This window comes from Rattus norvegicus, chromosome 15 (assembly GCF_036323735.1).
Source record: "Rattus norvegicus strain BN/NHsdMcwi chromosome 15, GRCr8, whole genome shotgun sequence".
NCBI classification, from domain to species: Eukaryota; Metazoa; Chordata; class Mammalia; order Rodentia; family Muridae; genus Rattus; species Rattus norvegicus.
In genome coordinates, this window is record NC_086033.1 from 33,894,252 (window position 1) to 33,908,632 (window position 14,381).

Consider the following 14,381-nt stretch of genomic DNA (forward strand, 5'->3'; position numbering starts at 1 on the left):
TCTATGTCTTTTTATTGTGGAGTTGATACCATTGATGTTGAGAGATATTAAGAAATAGTGATTGTTGCTTCCTGTTATAATCATATTTGGATGTGAGATTATGTTTGTGTGCTTTTCTTCTCTTTGTTTTGTTGCCAAGACGATTAGTTTCTTGCTTTTTCTAGGGTGTAGCTTGCCATTTATTATCCTTTGTAGGGGTGGATTTGTAGAAAGATATTGTGTAAATTTGGTTTTGTCATGGAATATCTTGGTTTCTTCATCTATGTTAATTGAGGGTTTTGCTGGATACATAGGCTGGCATTTGTGTTCTCTTAGGGTCTGTATGACATCTGTCCTGGATCTTCTGACTTTCATAGTCTCTGGTGAAAAGTCTGGTGTGATTCTGATTGGTCTGCCTTTATATGTTACTTGACCTTTTTTCCTTACTTCTTTTAATATTCTTTCTTTTTTTGTGTGCATTTGGTGTTTTGACTATTATGTGACGGGAGGAGGTTCTTTTCTGGTCCAATCTATTTGGAGTTCTGTAGGCTTCTTGTATGCTTAGGAGCATCTGTTTCTTTAGGTTTATTATCTTGTTTACTCTGTTAATTTACTTGTATCCTCTTCCCCTCAATTTGCAGATGATAAACACATTCAGTAATGTTGGAGTAATTATTTAATATCTGTGTGATGCCACCACATATCCGCTAAAACAAAACCCATAAGGCTATACACCAAGAAAATTAAAGATGCTAGATTACAACATTGCTCCCATAGTCCCTGACTATCATTTAAATGCATCTTGTCCTGAGCTGTCACAATTTCCACTTCTGATTTCTTATATCTTGATAGTGCGATCACATTTTCCTGGTAGTTAAACGTCTTTTGAGTTACTGGGACAGGCTCTTGGGCTAGCCTTCTGTCTCACATATGGCTCACAGCCCCATATCTCAGGGCTTCCTGGGAACCAATTCATACTGTTCCCACGGCCACAGTGTGAGTGCCTCCCCCGCTCCCTGTGGACCTTCTCAGAATTTACTGCTGTTCTGAGCAAGGGCAGGAGAGTCTGCATGAGCTGGCACTCCATGTGGGGAATGCCGTTTGTTTGCTAGTGTGAGGATTTCACTGATAAATGTGTAACTGCCTTAGAACTTTGGGAGTAGAAAGAAGGGAAACAAATGGGGCTGACCTTTTAGTGTGTATAGATCTACAGTGAGGTCTAGAAGGTAATGACAGAAGGGCCAGGAAAGACGCAGCAAAGCAATGGGTAGGAAATTCTCATGTTGGTTGGAAAAAAGAATCACCGAGGTCCTCCTGTGAAGCCCAGTGGATGATACATAGAATAAACGCTGACAAGGGTCTAGGCCATGCAAGCACACTCTCCTTGTGTCTTAGTTCTCTCTCTCTTTTCCTGCCCAGCCCTCTTTCTAGATAGCACCTCTGGGTCCCTGCCACCCATGACTTCTGTTTCTGTGTTAAGATCACAGAGCAGCAAGGGGCTCCTGCTAGGCTTCTGATAGCTACACTTGGAACCTCCCTTCCTGGATGTGGGAAGCTGGAAAGCCTAAGGGGAAAAGGAGCCCTTGGCAGTATTTTACCTCAGCAGGGGATGGTGCTGCCCAAAGTCTCTAGGCAACATGTTATTCCATTAATGATTTGATCTTGTATTCTCAGAGTCTGTTTAAAATATTTTTAAAAAATTGCCACTGTTGCAAAAAGTAGAAAACACAAGTTTGATAATTATAGGGGTTTTCACATGTAAAGCACAGGGGCACAGACTTCTACAGCTATCAAACAACACTCTTCTTGGATGTTTTTCATCTTTCTATACGGAGACACTGACCCTGTATGATAATCCTGTCTCATTGTGCCTTCTGTTTGTGTCTCCATGGATCTGTGGGAGACTTGCACAAACACCAGCATCCCAGAATGATGATACCTCATGCTTCATAAATTGTCATTCCTTTATTGGCCAACCAGACCTTATTAGATAGTGGGGAAGCCCTATGCATATCCGGGACTCTGGTAGGGCCTAGAAAATGAGGAGAGTGTAAAGACCAGAGTGAGAGATGGGGAGGGGTTGGGGTGATGACTCAAAGTCCGAATTCACCCTTCTGATCTGGACCCTTAGGGTGAATCTTCCAGGAGGGAGTTTGCTTACACGATCTCCTGAGCGATATAAGACTACAGGGATTGGGTGGCCACAATTTTGGATGTTTTAGAAGAAAAACAAGAGAAGCAAGGTTTCTTTGTAAGTGGTAAATGGATGCTCTCAGACTTAACATAGGAAAGCTTAAAGCCTTGCACGGACCTCTCGTCTTGTTTCCAAGGAATATGTAGTCCTGCGTTCGGACTTCCACCGTGGTGTTTGAACTCTGCTGAGGGCCGCTGGGGTGTTTGAACTCTGCTCAGGCGATAGAAATGTGGAAAGCTGTGCTGCATTTTGCCTTTGCCACCATCTGGTGATGGATGGGCTTTTGAGAAGCGCCGCACTGCTTAGGGTGTGGGAGAGCGCAGCCTAGGATGGGGGCCTCAGACCTGGATGAGAAAAGAGGCAGGCTGAGGACCAAGAGTCAGGGGGTTCCCATGCTCCTGGGAGTCAGGAAGGAAGGCCGGCCTGCAATGCGGGGAGGGGGACTCTGGTTTAGCTCAGGGTGACTGGGAGCCTGGAGGGGCCTTCTGTGGGAGACTTAGGCGAAGGCTTTCTCCCACTATGGTCCTTGTGGACCAGAGATTAAATACCTTTTGTAGGAAGGAATGTCTGGCAAGGAAAGCTCATTGACTGAACCCTCAAGAAACCTGATTAGCAGGTAGGTTTCAAGTCAGTGAAAGGAGAAGAAATAAGTCAGTTAGTTTTATGAGACATCCTCGATCCAGGAACATATTAAAGCTGAGGAAGCATCCTGAAAAGTAATTAATTGGAGGAACATTGGTTAAGAGTGCAGATGTAGACCAGGGATCAATTGTGTTGCTGTGTCCACTTAACAAGGTGCTGTGTGGTCATTTCCTTTCTAGGCCTTCCATTTTCATTGAGGAAGTTAGTGCCTATTGGTGACTTACTTTTTTTTTCTTGGTAAGTCATGCATATTTTCATTAAATAAAAATGGAACCAGCAGATGGTAGCTCACACCTTTAATCCCAGCACTTGGGAGGCAGAGGCAGGTGAATCTCAGAGTTCGAGGTCAGCCTGGTCTATAAAGTTAGTTCCAGAAAGCCTGAGCTAAAACAGAGAACCCTGTCTCAAAAACCCAAAACCCAAACCCAAACCAAAAACAAACCAAAAAAGGAAGCCATAGCAAATACTCATGGTTTTCTCTGATTTAATGGTGTGGGGTTGGTATCTTGATTCCGTTTCCCCCTCCAACCCAGTTAAGCAGTTCCACAATTCGAATGCCCTTGGACACGATGGAATCTGGGTGTCAGGTAGCAGGACAATCCTGTAGATACCATGTGACAGGAAGTCCTGGAGAGCTGTGAATTGGGGCCTGGGAATCCAACCGTCTTCTGGAGCAGCTTGCTAAGAGGATCCTCAGTGCCACGCGCTCACACCCTTCTGTGGTAAGGATACACCAGTAAACAGTGTCTGTGGTAAAAGCGAATGTAAAATTGGACTGGAGTCCATTTTATTGGCAGCCAAGGGAAAGAAGGGTATTCTGAAGAGGCTAACAGTTTGTCCAAGGATCACTGTAGAAAGGAATGAGCGAGTGACAATATTTTAGTTTTCTAAAACAAAAGAAACATGGCATCTTATTTTAAACGAGATACATGTGAGGTCTACAATGCTTATGTATTTATATTTTGAAGAAAACTGCATCTATTTTGTATATTAAGATAACAAAACAGTTATGCAAAAAACATAAATTTATAATTAATACGAGAAGGGAAATAAACTGCCACATCATTGTAGAGAGAACTAAAATTCTTTTTTTTAAATGCCAATAATTCTACTTGTTCTACAATTAGTGTCACAGAAGTTACCTGTCAATTGATCAGCATGGACATTTGTCCCATGACTGTGTCATTAGAAATGGGTACCGAGCCTGTGGTCTTGGGTGGGCAGGAGGAGAGGTAAGAAAGGAGGGCTCTGAAGCTGGGAGAGGAGCTGACTTGTGTCCTGACTTCTGCAGTCCTTTCTCTGTCTTTACTCCCTGCTTGTTCCAGATACTCGAATGGGTCATATTTCAATTTGTTTTAGGCCTGATATGGCCAGGCCCTTTGCACCATGTTCCAGCTCCTCCTGAGGAAATCCTCTCATGCTTCAGTGCCACAATGTGTTGAAGGGGCTACATGTTCAAAGCACCACAGTGTTTCAACATCCAAGTAGAACATGAAGAGGTAACAGAAAATTGGATCATTACAGTCTAAGCTACAAAATTCAAGTTACATTAGCGGAGGCAGCAGGGCACTGGCAAAGGGAGAGATAAAGAGGTCAAGGGAACAGGATGAAGACACTTTAATAGCCCCAGAAAAACATAGTCAGTGAGTTGTGGGGAACCCATCCCCCATAGATACACCAACACCACAGCTCCTGCATCTATTGCTCAGGGAGCATCATGGAAGAGGGCTGGAAAGAGTGTAAGAGTCAGAGCACAGGAGGTCTGTTGTGAAAGAGTCTCTCCTAGAAATGGCTGCATAAACAAAACCTGAGCTAACATATCAATGGGCATGTTAGCGTGGACGGGGGAATCTCTTCTGGGTCTGATCCCCAGACAAGAACTACAAGCAGCCATTGACTGCAGAGCGGAAGAGAATTAGAGTCTCCCAGGGATGAGTCCCCATACTGGCTGTCCAATTCAGAGTGGTCATCCTTGACCTGCATACACAACAAAAAGAGACCCAGCTGGTTGTGCTTGTGGCAAGAATAGATGACGTGCTGACTAGTCTTATGCCAACCTGACAAAAGCTAGGGTCATTTAGGAAGAGGCAATCTCAATTAAGAAAATGCCCCATGAAATTGGTCAGTAGGCAAGTGGGTAGGGCATTTTCTTTTATCGACTGATGTGGGAGGACCCAGCCCATTGTGGGTGGTGCTGCCCTAGGGTTGGTGGTCCTGGGTTCTATAAGAAAGTAGGCTGAGCAAGCTCGAGGAGCAAGCCAATAAGCAGCACCCCTCCATAACCCCTGTATCAGCTCCTGCCTCCAGGTTCCTCTCCGAGTTCCTGCCCTGACTTCCTTCAGTGAGGCACTGTGACCTAAGAGTTGTAAGACGAAATAATCTGTTTCCCAAGTTGCTTTTGGTCATGGTGTTTATCAGGGCAACAGAAACTCTAACCAAGACAGATATATAATGACTTTTCAATGAAAAGCACAGCGAAGGACACTGGTAAGAGAATGAGAAGCTGTGGCAAAGAGAACGATATCCTCTCAGATATCCCTTAGTTGATTTCTGCTAGATGTTACAAGCACTGATTTGATGAGGTTGCTTTTGCTTGTTCTCTCATCGGGGCTCTGCACTGGCCTCAGCCGGATGCTGTATGTGCTTGACGTGATGAAGTTTGCCATATTTCTGCTACTTCTTACTTATTCTTTTACTTTTGCTTGCTGTGTACTTAATAAACTTATTCATTCAATGCTGGAAGAGCGACTAGACACATCACTCACCAGACCACACAGAACACCGTGTTCTCTGTAAGAGACAGAGTGGGAAGGGAGCCAGGGGCCTGGGACTATATCCCTGCTGTGGTCATTGTCACCGAGTCTAGCTCTGGAGCAAGAAGAGGTCCTGCAGCTGTGCAAGTGTCTTGAGTTCCCTTTGCAACCAGAGCAGGAGAGATTTAGAGGCCAGAATCTGCATTCAACACTGGCTCCTGTGGTCAGGGATTGGACTGTGCTTTCTCTCCTAAAGATACCCCAGGCTCCTGAGAGATATAGAACTAAAGAGAAAAGCCATTATCCCTGGCTCTCTGACTCTCGTGTGGGTCCTGGGCTTAGAGTTCTCTGTAAGTCAGAGTTTCACGGCTGTTTCCCCTTGGGCAACATGGTAGTAAGTGTGATTATGCCTGGAATATAGGAGGCCAGATTGAGTCCTTTTCATTCTCTGCTCAGATGTAGCTACTTCTGAAATAGTGACTGATCCTATTGATGTGCTTAGAACAGCATTCTCCAAGACAAGCTTCTGATCGCTAAAATGGTTTTGCAAAATGCCATACCTGGTCATAATGCATCCATAGGCACTTGGCTTTTGATCTTTATTTTTTTTGAGATTACAGTTTAATTACAATATTTCTCCCTTCCCTTTTCTCCCTCCAAACCCTCCTATATACCCCTTCTTTCTCTCCTTCAAACTCAATGGTCTTTAACCAAAACTAATTGATATTATATATATATATATATATATATGTATATATATTATATATTTGTGCACAAACATATTTTAAAATATAACCTGGTGAATCTATATGATGCTGCTTGTATGTATGTTTTAAGGACGGACCATTTGGCACTGGACAACCAACTATATGTTCTTTCCTAGGGAAAGCCATCTCCTGCTCTCAGCTCTCCTCAGTTGCCTACCGTCCTTTGTGTAGGGTCCATTGTCCAGTTTGGCAGGTCCATAGTGTCAGCCTTGTTCACTTTGCATCTGGGCAGCCATGCTGGTGAGACTTTATGGGTGTGGCTTCTACTGTTACTAGGAGACACATTCTCACATCAAACTCCCCGATTTTCTGGTTCTTACAATCTTTCTGGCTTCTCTTCTGCAATGTTCCCTGAACCTTAGGTTCAGGAATGCTTCATAGATGCATCCACTTGACCCTGGCCTCCACAACTCTCCAGAGTGATGGTTGTGGTTTTCTGTAGTGGTCTCTGTTACAAAGCAAAGCTCCTTTGGTGAGGAGTAAAGACTACACTTATCAGGCTACTCATCCCTGGAGAAGGAAGTCTGGGTCCCAAAGGCTCTTATACCTTGAAGATATGTTGAAGTAATTGTGATGGAATGTATTACTGAAGACTGTTTGAACCATGCTGGGAGACATACCACGTAAATCTGCACTTTAGTCATTCTCCATTTGGATGCATTGCTTAGCCAGTAAGACATTTATTGAACTTTTATTTTTGACAGAGGTCTTTCCTTGAACTTTTGAGGTCACCTCTGCTGTATCTCCTGGGCCTCACTCCCACCCACAATATGAGTGACTGCAGCGCCAATATAAGTCCCCACATTCTTCTTTTTCTCTTCCTCCTTAGGTTCCAGAACTGAGTAGTTCAAATGTGGAGAGTTGCAGCAATAGATTCCTGAAGATAACAGGCCGTTCAAATTCTACCGCTTGCTGGAGATGTGCGGGTGATAATCAGTTCAGGGGCAGGATGTGAGACCACATGGTCTCACGTGCAATATCCTCCCCAGACCATGTCAGAGGGGCCTGGGTGACCACACAAACAGATTTGGAAGAAAAATGAGTGTGAGAAGGAAATTTTTCTAGTAGAGGAGTGTGGACAAGGCAGTCCTGGTTCTGTAGAGTTCTTGAGGCCTACGATGATCACTCCATTGTCTGGGACTCACATCTGTGTATAACCCTGTATCCTTAATTATCCTCTTTTAAAAGTGATAGTTTTTGTCTTGTTAGGGTTTCATTGCTGTGAAGGGACAACATGACCAAGTCAACTCTTATAAAATACATTATTTAATTTAAATGTTTTTTAATTATTCACTTTACATCCCACTCACTGCCCTCCTCCCAGTCACCCCCTCCCACAATCCTTCCCACATTTCCCCTCCCATTCTCATCTGAGTGGGTGGAGACCTCCTGGGTATCCCCCTTCCTTAGTATTTCAAGTCTCTGTGAGGCTAGGGGCATCCTCTCTCACTGAGGCCAGATAGAGCCCAGCTAGAAGGACATATCCCATATACGGGCAACAGCTTTTGGGATAGGGCCTGCTTCAGATGTGTGGGACCCACATGAAGACCAAATTGCACATCTGTTACACAGGATCTGTGAGTGTAGACTGGTTCACCCCAACAGCAGGTTGGTGAGCATTTACCATTCTTCACACTGTATCTCCAGAGCCAACATTGCCATGGAAACTGTCTGCTTCTCACAACCAATTATGTTTTGACAGAGAAAGGGCACAGGGTTCTGAGTCCCCTCTTATACAAAAGGCAGAGGACAGAGGGATCAGCTGCTGTAATGTTGAGATTGGTGAATGACTGGGCAGTACATACCTTTTGAACTTGGATGGATGCCCAGGACCTTGCTTAGAATCCAGCTTAGAATCCTCTTTGCTGAGACATAAGACAGAGTGGCATCAGAGGAATACCCTGGCTGTCACCACTGTTACAACAGATGGTTAATAAAGGCTTTGAAACTCTAACCAAGGAGGTGTGAGAGACTCAGTGGGAACAGGTGCTGGTGTAGAGAGTGGTCTCCCAGTCCCTTGGGCCCTTTAGACCTGCTTGCTACAGTGAGCACATGGATTTGGTCATGACAAGAGCACTACATTGGACATATGGGCCTTCAATCACGTTTTCCTTCTGAAAAAGATTCCTTTACAGCTTAGACCTACCTATGTTAGTGGGTTAGGACCTCAACTGAGACTTTAAGTCCTGAGTATAAGTGTGTGTGTGTGTGTGTGTGTGTGTGTGTGTGTGTGTGTAGTGTTGTACTAAAGAACATTTAAAGACCATGGAGAGTAACGATGTGGTTAGGGCCAGGAGGATCTCATGGGAAACAGGCATCAGGACTATAGCGAGCTGTAGAAACCTTTCTAAACAGAAGTCTGGTCTGGAAGCTGCCTTGGAAGTGCTAAAAGAAACAAGAAGACCTGCAAAGGGATGGGGGTTCCCTTGGGTTTCCTTATCAGGTCTTGGACTGGGCAGTGTTCTAGGCTCCAAGTAAATATCATAGGACAAATGGGGAATGGGGGATTTTTCTGCTGTTCTCTGCTTTTCTGACCTTACTGTCAAGAGTTGTTTCCATTTGCTAGCACAAGCCTTTAATAGTGAGACTGTCATCCCTAAGAAACCGCAAGTAATCAATAATTCCCATGAACATGCATGCAGTTACCAAACAGAGAGTGATTGGGTGATGATGCCAGAGATGAGGTATGGGCTACAGTTTTGTTGCCAATGCCCTACACCGAGTATTAAAGAAATGGCCTTCTGACAGGAGTTACATGCAAAACAATGAACTTGGATAGATGCCCGGAGGAATTCACCAAAGCATTGTGCATGTTCCCAGTTGGATTTGGTAAGACATCTGGTCATTAATTATTTCACTTAAGACTATAGACACTAAAGAAGTTCAGATTGTAGACCGCACACTCTCAGGTGTGATTAACATTTTGCTGTACCAGAAACATCTTTCCGGCTGATTCTCTGTAGTCACTTTAAGATGTTTAAAGTCTGACCAGTCTATGTGATTTCCGTGACCTTTTACTTGATGTAGACAACCACAGACTAGTCTTTAGGGCAAGCACACCGCTCTTTTAGCCAACGTTTTGTCTGCAGTGTTATTTAACTTCAGAGCACTAAAAGTGTGAAGCAGATCTTCACCACCGGAAATGGAAACACTGGCCTGTACAGTGCTCTTGGCACTGCGAGGTTTTAGACAGGAACTGCCTTCTCTGATGGACACTGCCTTGCTTCTAGTCTGACTTTTGTGACTTGCATTCCTCCGATCATTGGCATTTGTTTAAATATTCTGATGTCCTATTGTCCCCCCTCTTCTAGTACTTGTGTAGTTTCAGCTTTAGCATTTGTATGTATTTAAGGTTTAGTTTTGAGTGTGGTGTAAGGAATTGATTCACTATTAGATTTCCCCATCTAAGTAACAATCTGCTTGTCCTCATACCACTTATTAAGAACTCATTGGTGTCTTTTTTTAACTTTAAGATTTATTTATGTATTTATTTTATCTATGAGCGCTCTATCTGCATGTAAATCTGCATGCCAGAAGAGGGCATCGGATCACATTATAGATGGCCAGGAAGAGCAGCCAGTGCTGCTGAGCCATCGCTCCAGCCCCAGAAGTTCATTATTCTCGTGGGTTTGAGGTTTGTCTTAAATGGGGACTTTAGGGCTGGAGAGGTGGTTCAGTGGTTAAGAGCACTGACTGCTCTTCCAGAGGTCCTGAGTTCAAATCCCAGCAACCACATGGTGGCTAACAACCATCTATAATGAAATCTGATGCTGTCTTCTAGTGTGTCTGATAGTAAATAAATAAATCTTTAAATGGGGACTTTAAGGGGATTTCAACTCTGTCCTTTGATCAAGCGTATCTGTCTGCATAGCTCAGCAGTGAGGTGGGGTGGAGAGAGAGAGAGAGAGAGAGAGAGAGAGAGAGAGAGAGAGAGAGAGAGAGAGAGCCTTGCCCTGGTGGGAGAAACTAGTTCAGGGAGTGAGATGAGGGGACATGGAGATGCATGGCTTAGGGAAAGGAAGACTCTCATCTTGATCCTTAGGCTGAGGAAGGTAGGCGACTGTATCTAGACACACGTCATTGGGTACTTACTGGAGAAGGGGTGTTTAAGCTCCTTCAGTATCAATACAAGGAAACCTAATCCCTGCTGGAAAGGGATTACATGAGCAGTGACAGCTACTGAACCCTCGGCAGTAGCCACTTTATTAGAGAGGTCCTGTGGGTGGCCCTTGCACTGTCTATCATGTGAGAATGCAGGAAAGGATCGTTGTGATCTGGTGATCAGCCCATCATCAGACACCAGATGCTGGTGCCCTGACTTTGAACTTCTCAGGCTCCGAAATGTGGCAAAATAAATGTCTGTTGCTTAGTGTACCACTAAAATACCACTATGTGGTATTGTGACATAGGAGTTCAAACACATTAAGACAGTGCCAAATGATATTTAATAAATGAAAATTTACACTGTCCAGGAGACATTAATAAGGGCTATGGAAATTCCCTAAAGCTGGTCTACGTCTGAGACAGGGAGTCAGCAAGTCCCTAATACCTTGAGGAAAGACGTCTCATTGTTCTTTTGATCCAGGGCATGAAGCTCTGGATTCTGGTGAACACAGCTGGAGGGTTACCACTGCTGCTTCCATAGGAGACGATGCCCTGGGCCACATTATTACATACCAGAGGACCACCAGAATCACCCTGTGGGCAGAGAAGGAAAAGGATGTGAAGCTAGGCTTTCTGGCTCTTGCTGCCCTATGATGTAGGCTCCCAAAGAAAGGTATGGGTTGGGGGCTTCCTTTAGTTGCCTGTGTGTGGGCGATGGGCTTTTGATGGGTTTGCAGGAGTCAAGCTCCTGGGTCTTTCAGCTGCTTGGCTTCAGATCCTGCTAAAGTTACTGCCTCCAGCTTACTCCATCAAGGTACCTTCGCCTTCCCCAATAAGGTAGATTGTGGGCCTTCCTGATATTTCTGAAGAGGAAAAACTCTTCACTCTGCTCTAGTCCCCAGGCTTGAAGTGATGGAGACCTGCCCTGCTATATCCTCTGTCAGCCCTGAGACCTTTGTCCCAAGAAAATTACTGGTGGTGTTCACACTCTTACCTTGAAGGCAGACTTCCTTTCTCTCGGGTTTCCCACACAGATCTGAGTCTGGCTGTTGTAGAATTGGAAACGATTGGCGCACGTTTGGTCCGTCTGCACTCTTAGCTTCACCTCCTGGAGTACATTTGTCCCCCTGCGCTGGCTCACCAGGCCCCAGCCAGCCACTGTGCACAAAGCCCCTGGTTGTACTCTCTTGGTGGCTTGAGGCAGAGCCACGGGCTTCACCGCTCGACTCCTCCGGGCTCTACTCCTCAGCTGTTAGAAGGGATGAAGGCATTCCAGCTCAGCTGCTATCACCCATCAGCACTCAGGGATTCCGAGTCCCCCACACCACCCTGGAATCCTGCCCTGACTTCCTCCTGAAAAGCCACATGCCAAGAGGGAGCCCGCAAGCCTGGAGAAGCAGTGGTCAGAAAGGGAGTACCTGCAGTAGCATGATGTCATTCTGGATGACTGGCGGGGGATTGTAATCAGGATGGCGGATGGCTCTGAGAACAGTGATGTGTTGCTGGGTCCCTTCTTGCCTTCGAATGTTGTGGGCCCCTAGGGTAACATTTATGGAGCTGCGAAAGAAAGATCAGTCTAGAGGTAGATACGTTAACCAGGATCTTAGATCCAGCAGTTCAGCAGGGCAGACCAATGGTTCAGGGGCAGGCAAACAATCGGGAGAGAGTGGGAGGCATGGGAGGGCCCTGGGTCTGAGCCCTGCCTGCTGTTTCCCACCTGGGGAAACCCTGAACTGGGGAAAGCAGAACAAACAGAAACAGTTTGGGTTCACAGCGCCCAGCCTGATCAGAGCCTCCTTTTCTTGCATGGACACTTGCTTCTTGCCTCCCTCCTCCTGGTCTCATCCTGTCTCCAGAATTCATTATCATTATCCTTAATTGTAATTGCATATTTTCAGCTCTGCAGAGGGAGTTTGAGGACTTCCTGGGAAACTCCTGAGTTCCTCACCTTCCAAAGCAGTGACCTGCTGTGAGGACAAAGTCTTCTCGCACCAGAAACCCTCCACAAGCACTCAGCCCTTCTGGACTCTGGATCAGAAGAAATGCCATGTAGGGGTGGGAATTTGGCCTGGCTTCTCGGCCTCCAATGATCTTTCCTGCAAAGAAGCATGTGGGCTTACCTGTACACTCGGGAGCTTGCTGACAGTGCCAGGTAGGCAGTTTTGGAAAGGCTGGATGTGGGGGAGGGAGGTGACACAGAGGAGCTTTGCGGGACATCAGGCACAGGGAGAAGATGCCAAGGCTCCTAGCTTGAAGGGAGACTCATCTCCCTCCCAGACCCTTGTGTGCTCTTTCTCCAAAGGGAGAATGATGTTTTTTCCATACGAGGCTGATTGGCTATTGAGGCAAGGTGCGTTCCCAAAGCGTGAGCTTTCTCTGTTCCCTGGTGCTTCCTTCCTCAGAGAGCATCCCATGGCCCGGAGTCTACCTTCTCAAAACATGGGACTAGATATGGACGGCTGAATAAATTTATGTAGAAAATATTTATAAAGTACTTACTGTGTGTGTCAGGGCCAATAACAAGACTCTTGTACATTAACCAATTTAATTGCCGTAGTAACTCTCTGAGGCAGTATTAATACAACCTACATTTTATAGGTAAGGAAACTGAGGAGATGTGAGTTAAGTAACTTGCTCAACAATACAGAGTAGGATTACTACAACATGTCTAAGTATATAGGACAGGATCCGATCTCTGAGGTATGGTTGGCCACTCACCTGCCTCATCTTCTTGGAATAGAACAAAGATCAACAGAAACAGGAGTGGCTGCATCTTTCCAGAACCGTTGCTAAGTCAGCTGCTGCTTTTACTTTTCTCTGCCAGACTTTTATCCTCCCCTGGAGAGGAAGGAAGGGTGTGCTGAGGGACCACAGGTCCATTTCCCTGCTCCCGTGATAGGTTTCGTCACCCCAGGCTTCCTAGGAGGCTTGCACACCAACTGCCAGTGATCTGGGAGAAGAGAGAGTTGTCCACACCAATGTGGTGCCCCACACAGTTGCCGTGTCCTCGCTGAGAGCAAAATAGGAATCTTTGAATAGTAGGTACCAAGTTCACTGTACACTCTATAAATCAGGGAAACTGGTGACTACTCCCTTTTCTTCCTCTCCTTGTGAGATTAGGGCTTCAGTTGACATTCATATATACATCAACATGGCTATGTGGCTGAAATGACCGTGAACTTCTGATGTTCCTGTGTTCACTCCTGACTGCTGGAGTTCATCACCGTGTCAGGTTTATGAGGTGTTGGGGACCAAACCTAGGGTCTCATTGCATGATAGGCAATCATGACATCTGCTGAGCTAAAGCTCTCCAATTCTGGACCATTTCTTCCCGTGTATTTAGTAATGCCCAAGGACAAGGGTGAGTAAGTGACAGTGGGTGAAGACAGCAGGAACGTGCTAAAGAGGGAGAAAGAGAAATAAAGCCTCCTGCCTTCATCCTTACTATTGCTCCCACTTCTTTCTAGGAGTTGCCAAGGTGGATAGAATGGCCACTCTCCTGAGGTCGTGGAGGGAGCTACTGGAGAAGGAAAGGGCGGACCAAGCCTCTGATATTGACTGATTTTCTTGGGGCACCTGAGCAGCAACCCACTCTCAGGGGAAATCATAACTCACTTGAAGACTTTTTTGCCAATTCTGGCAAAGCTCTTTGTGTTCTCTGGGATGCCCTGCATGCTGTGGGGCTCAGTCGGTTGGCTTGTTGAGAGGTCTCTGATCTTTGCTTGGAAACATTTGGGGTCCCATATCATTGATGGCAGAAGACATCAGTCAGCCTGGTTTCCATTCCCCGCCTTGGAGCTTTAAAGAGAAGACACGTTCATTGCTTATAACATGCTCATCAAGAAGAGCTGGGGTCAAATAACGAACAGCAGGGGGGGAGGGCAGGGTGGAGGGGGAGGTGACACCCAAGAGATCACTGTTACACAATGGATCGTTAAACCT

At 45.6% G+C, this 14,381-nt stretch overlaps 1 protein-coding gene across 3 annotated transcripts; it reads right to left on the reverse strand.

Annotated features, from left to right (window-relative positions):
• Positions 1-6,978: 6,978 nt before the first annotated feature.
• On the reverse strand, positions 6,979-13,345 carry Ctsg (cathepsin G). Of its 3 annotated transcripts, none has more exons than XM_006252041.3 (7): positions 13,158-13,295; positions 12,388-12,535; positions 11,858-11,996; positions 11,434-11,688; positions 10,885-11,033; positions 8,141-8,200; positions 6,979-7,554 (listed from the first exon to the last, which is right to left on the reverse strand). In XM_006252041.3, exons 1-7 carry the CDS (start codon positions 13,210-13,212, stop codon positions 7,503-7,505), a joined length of 858 nt encoding a protein of 285 aa, XP_006252103.1. In that variant the 5' UTR covers positions 13,213-13,295; the 3' UTR covers positions 6,979-7,502. The 3 variants fall into 3 exon arrangements, with proteins under 3 accessions (XP_006252103.1, XP_038949066.1, NP_001099511.1); XM_039093138.2 differs by having other exon boundaries at positions 8,141-8,249; NM_001106041.1 differs by lacking the exons at positions 6,979-7,554; positions 8,141-8,200 and having other exon boundaries at positions 10,758-11,033; positions 13,158-13,345.
• Positions 13,346-14,381: the final 1,036 nt, after the last annotated feature.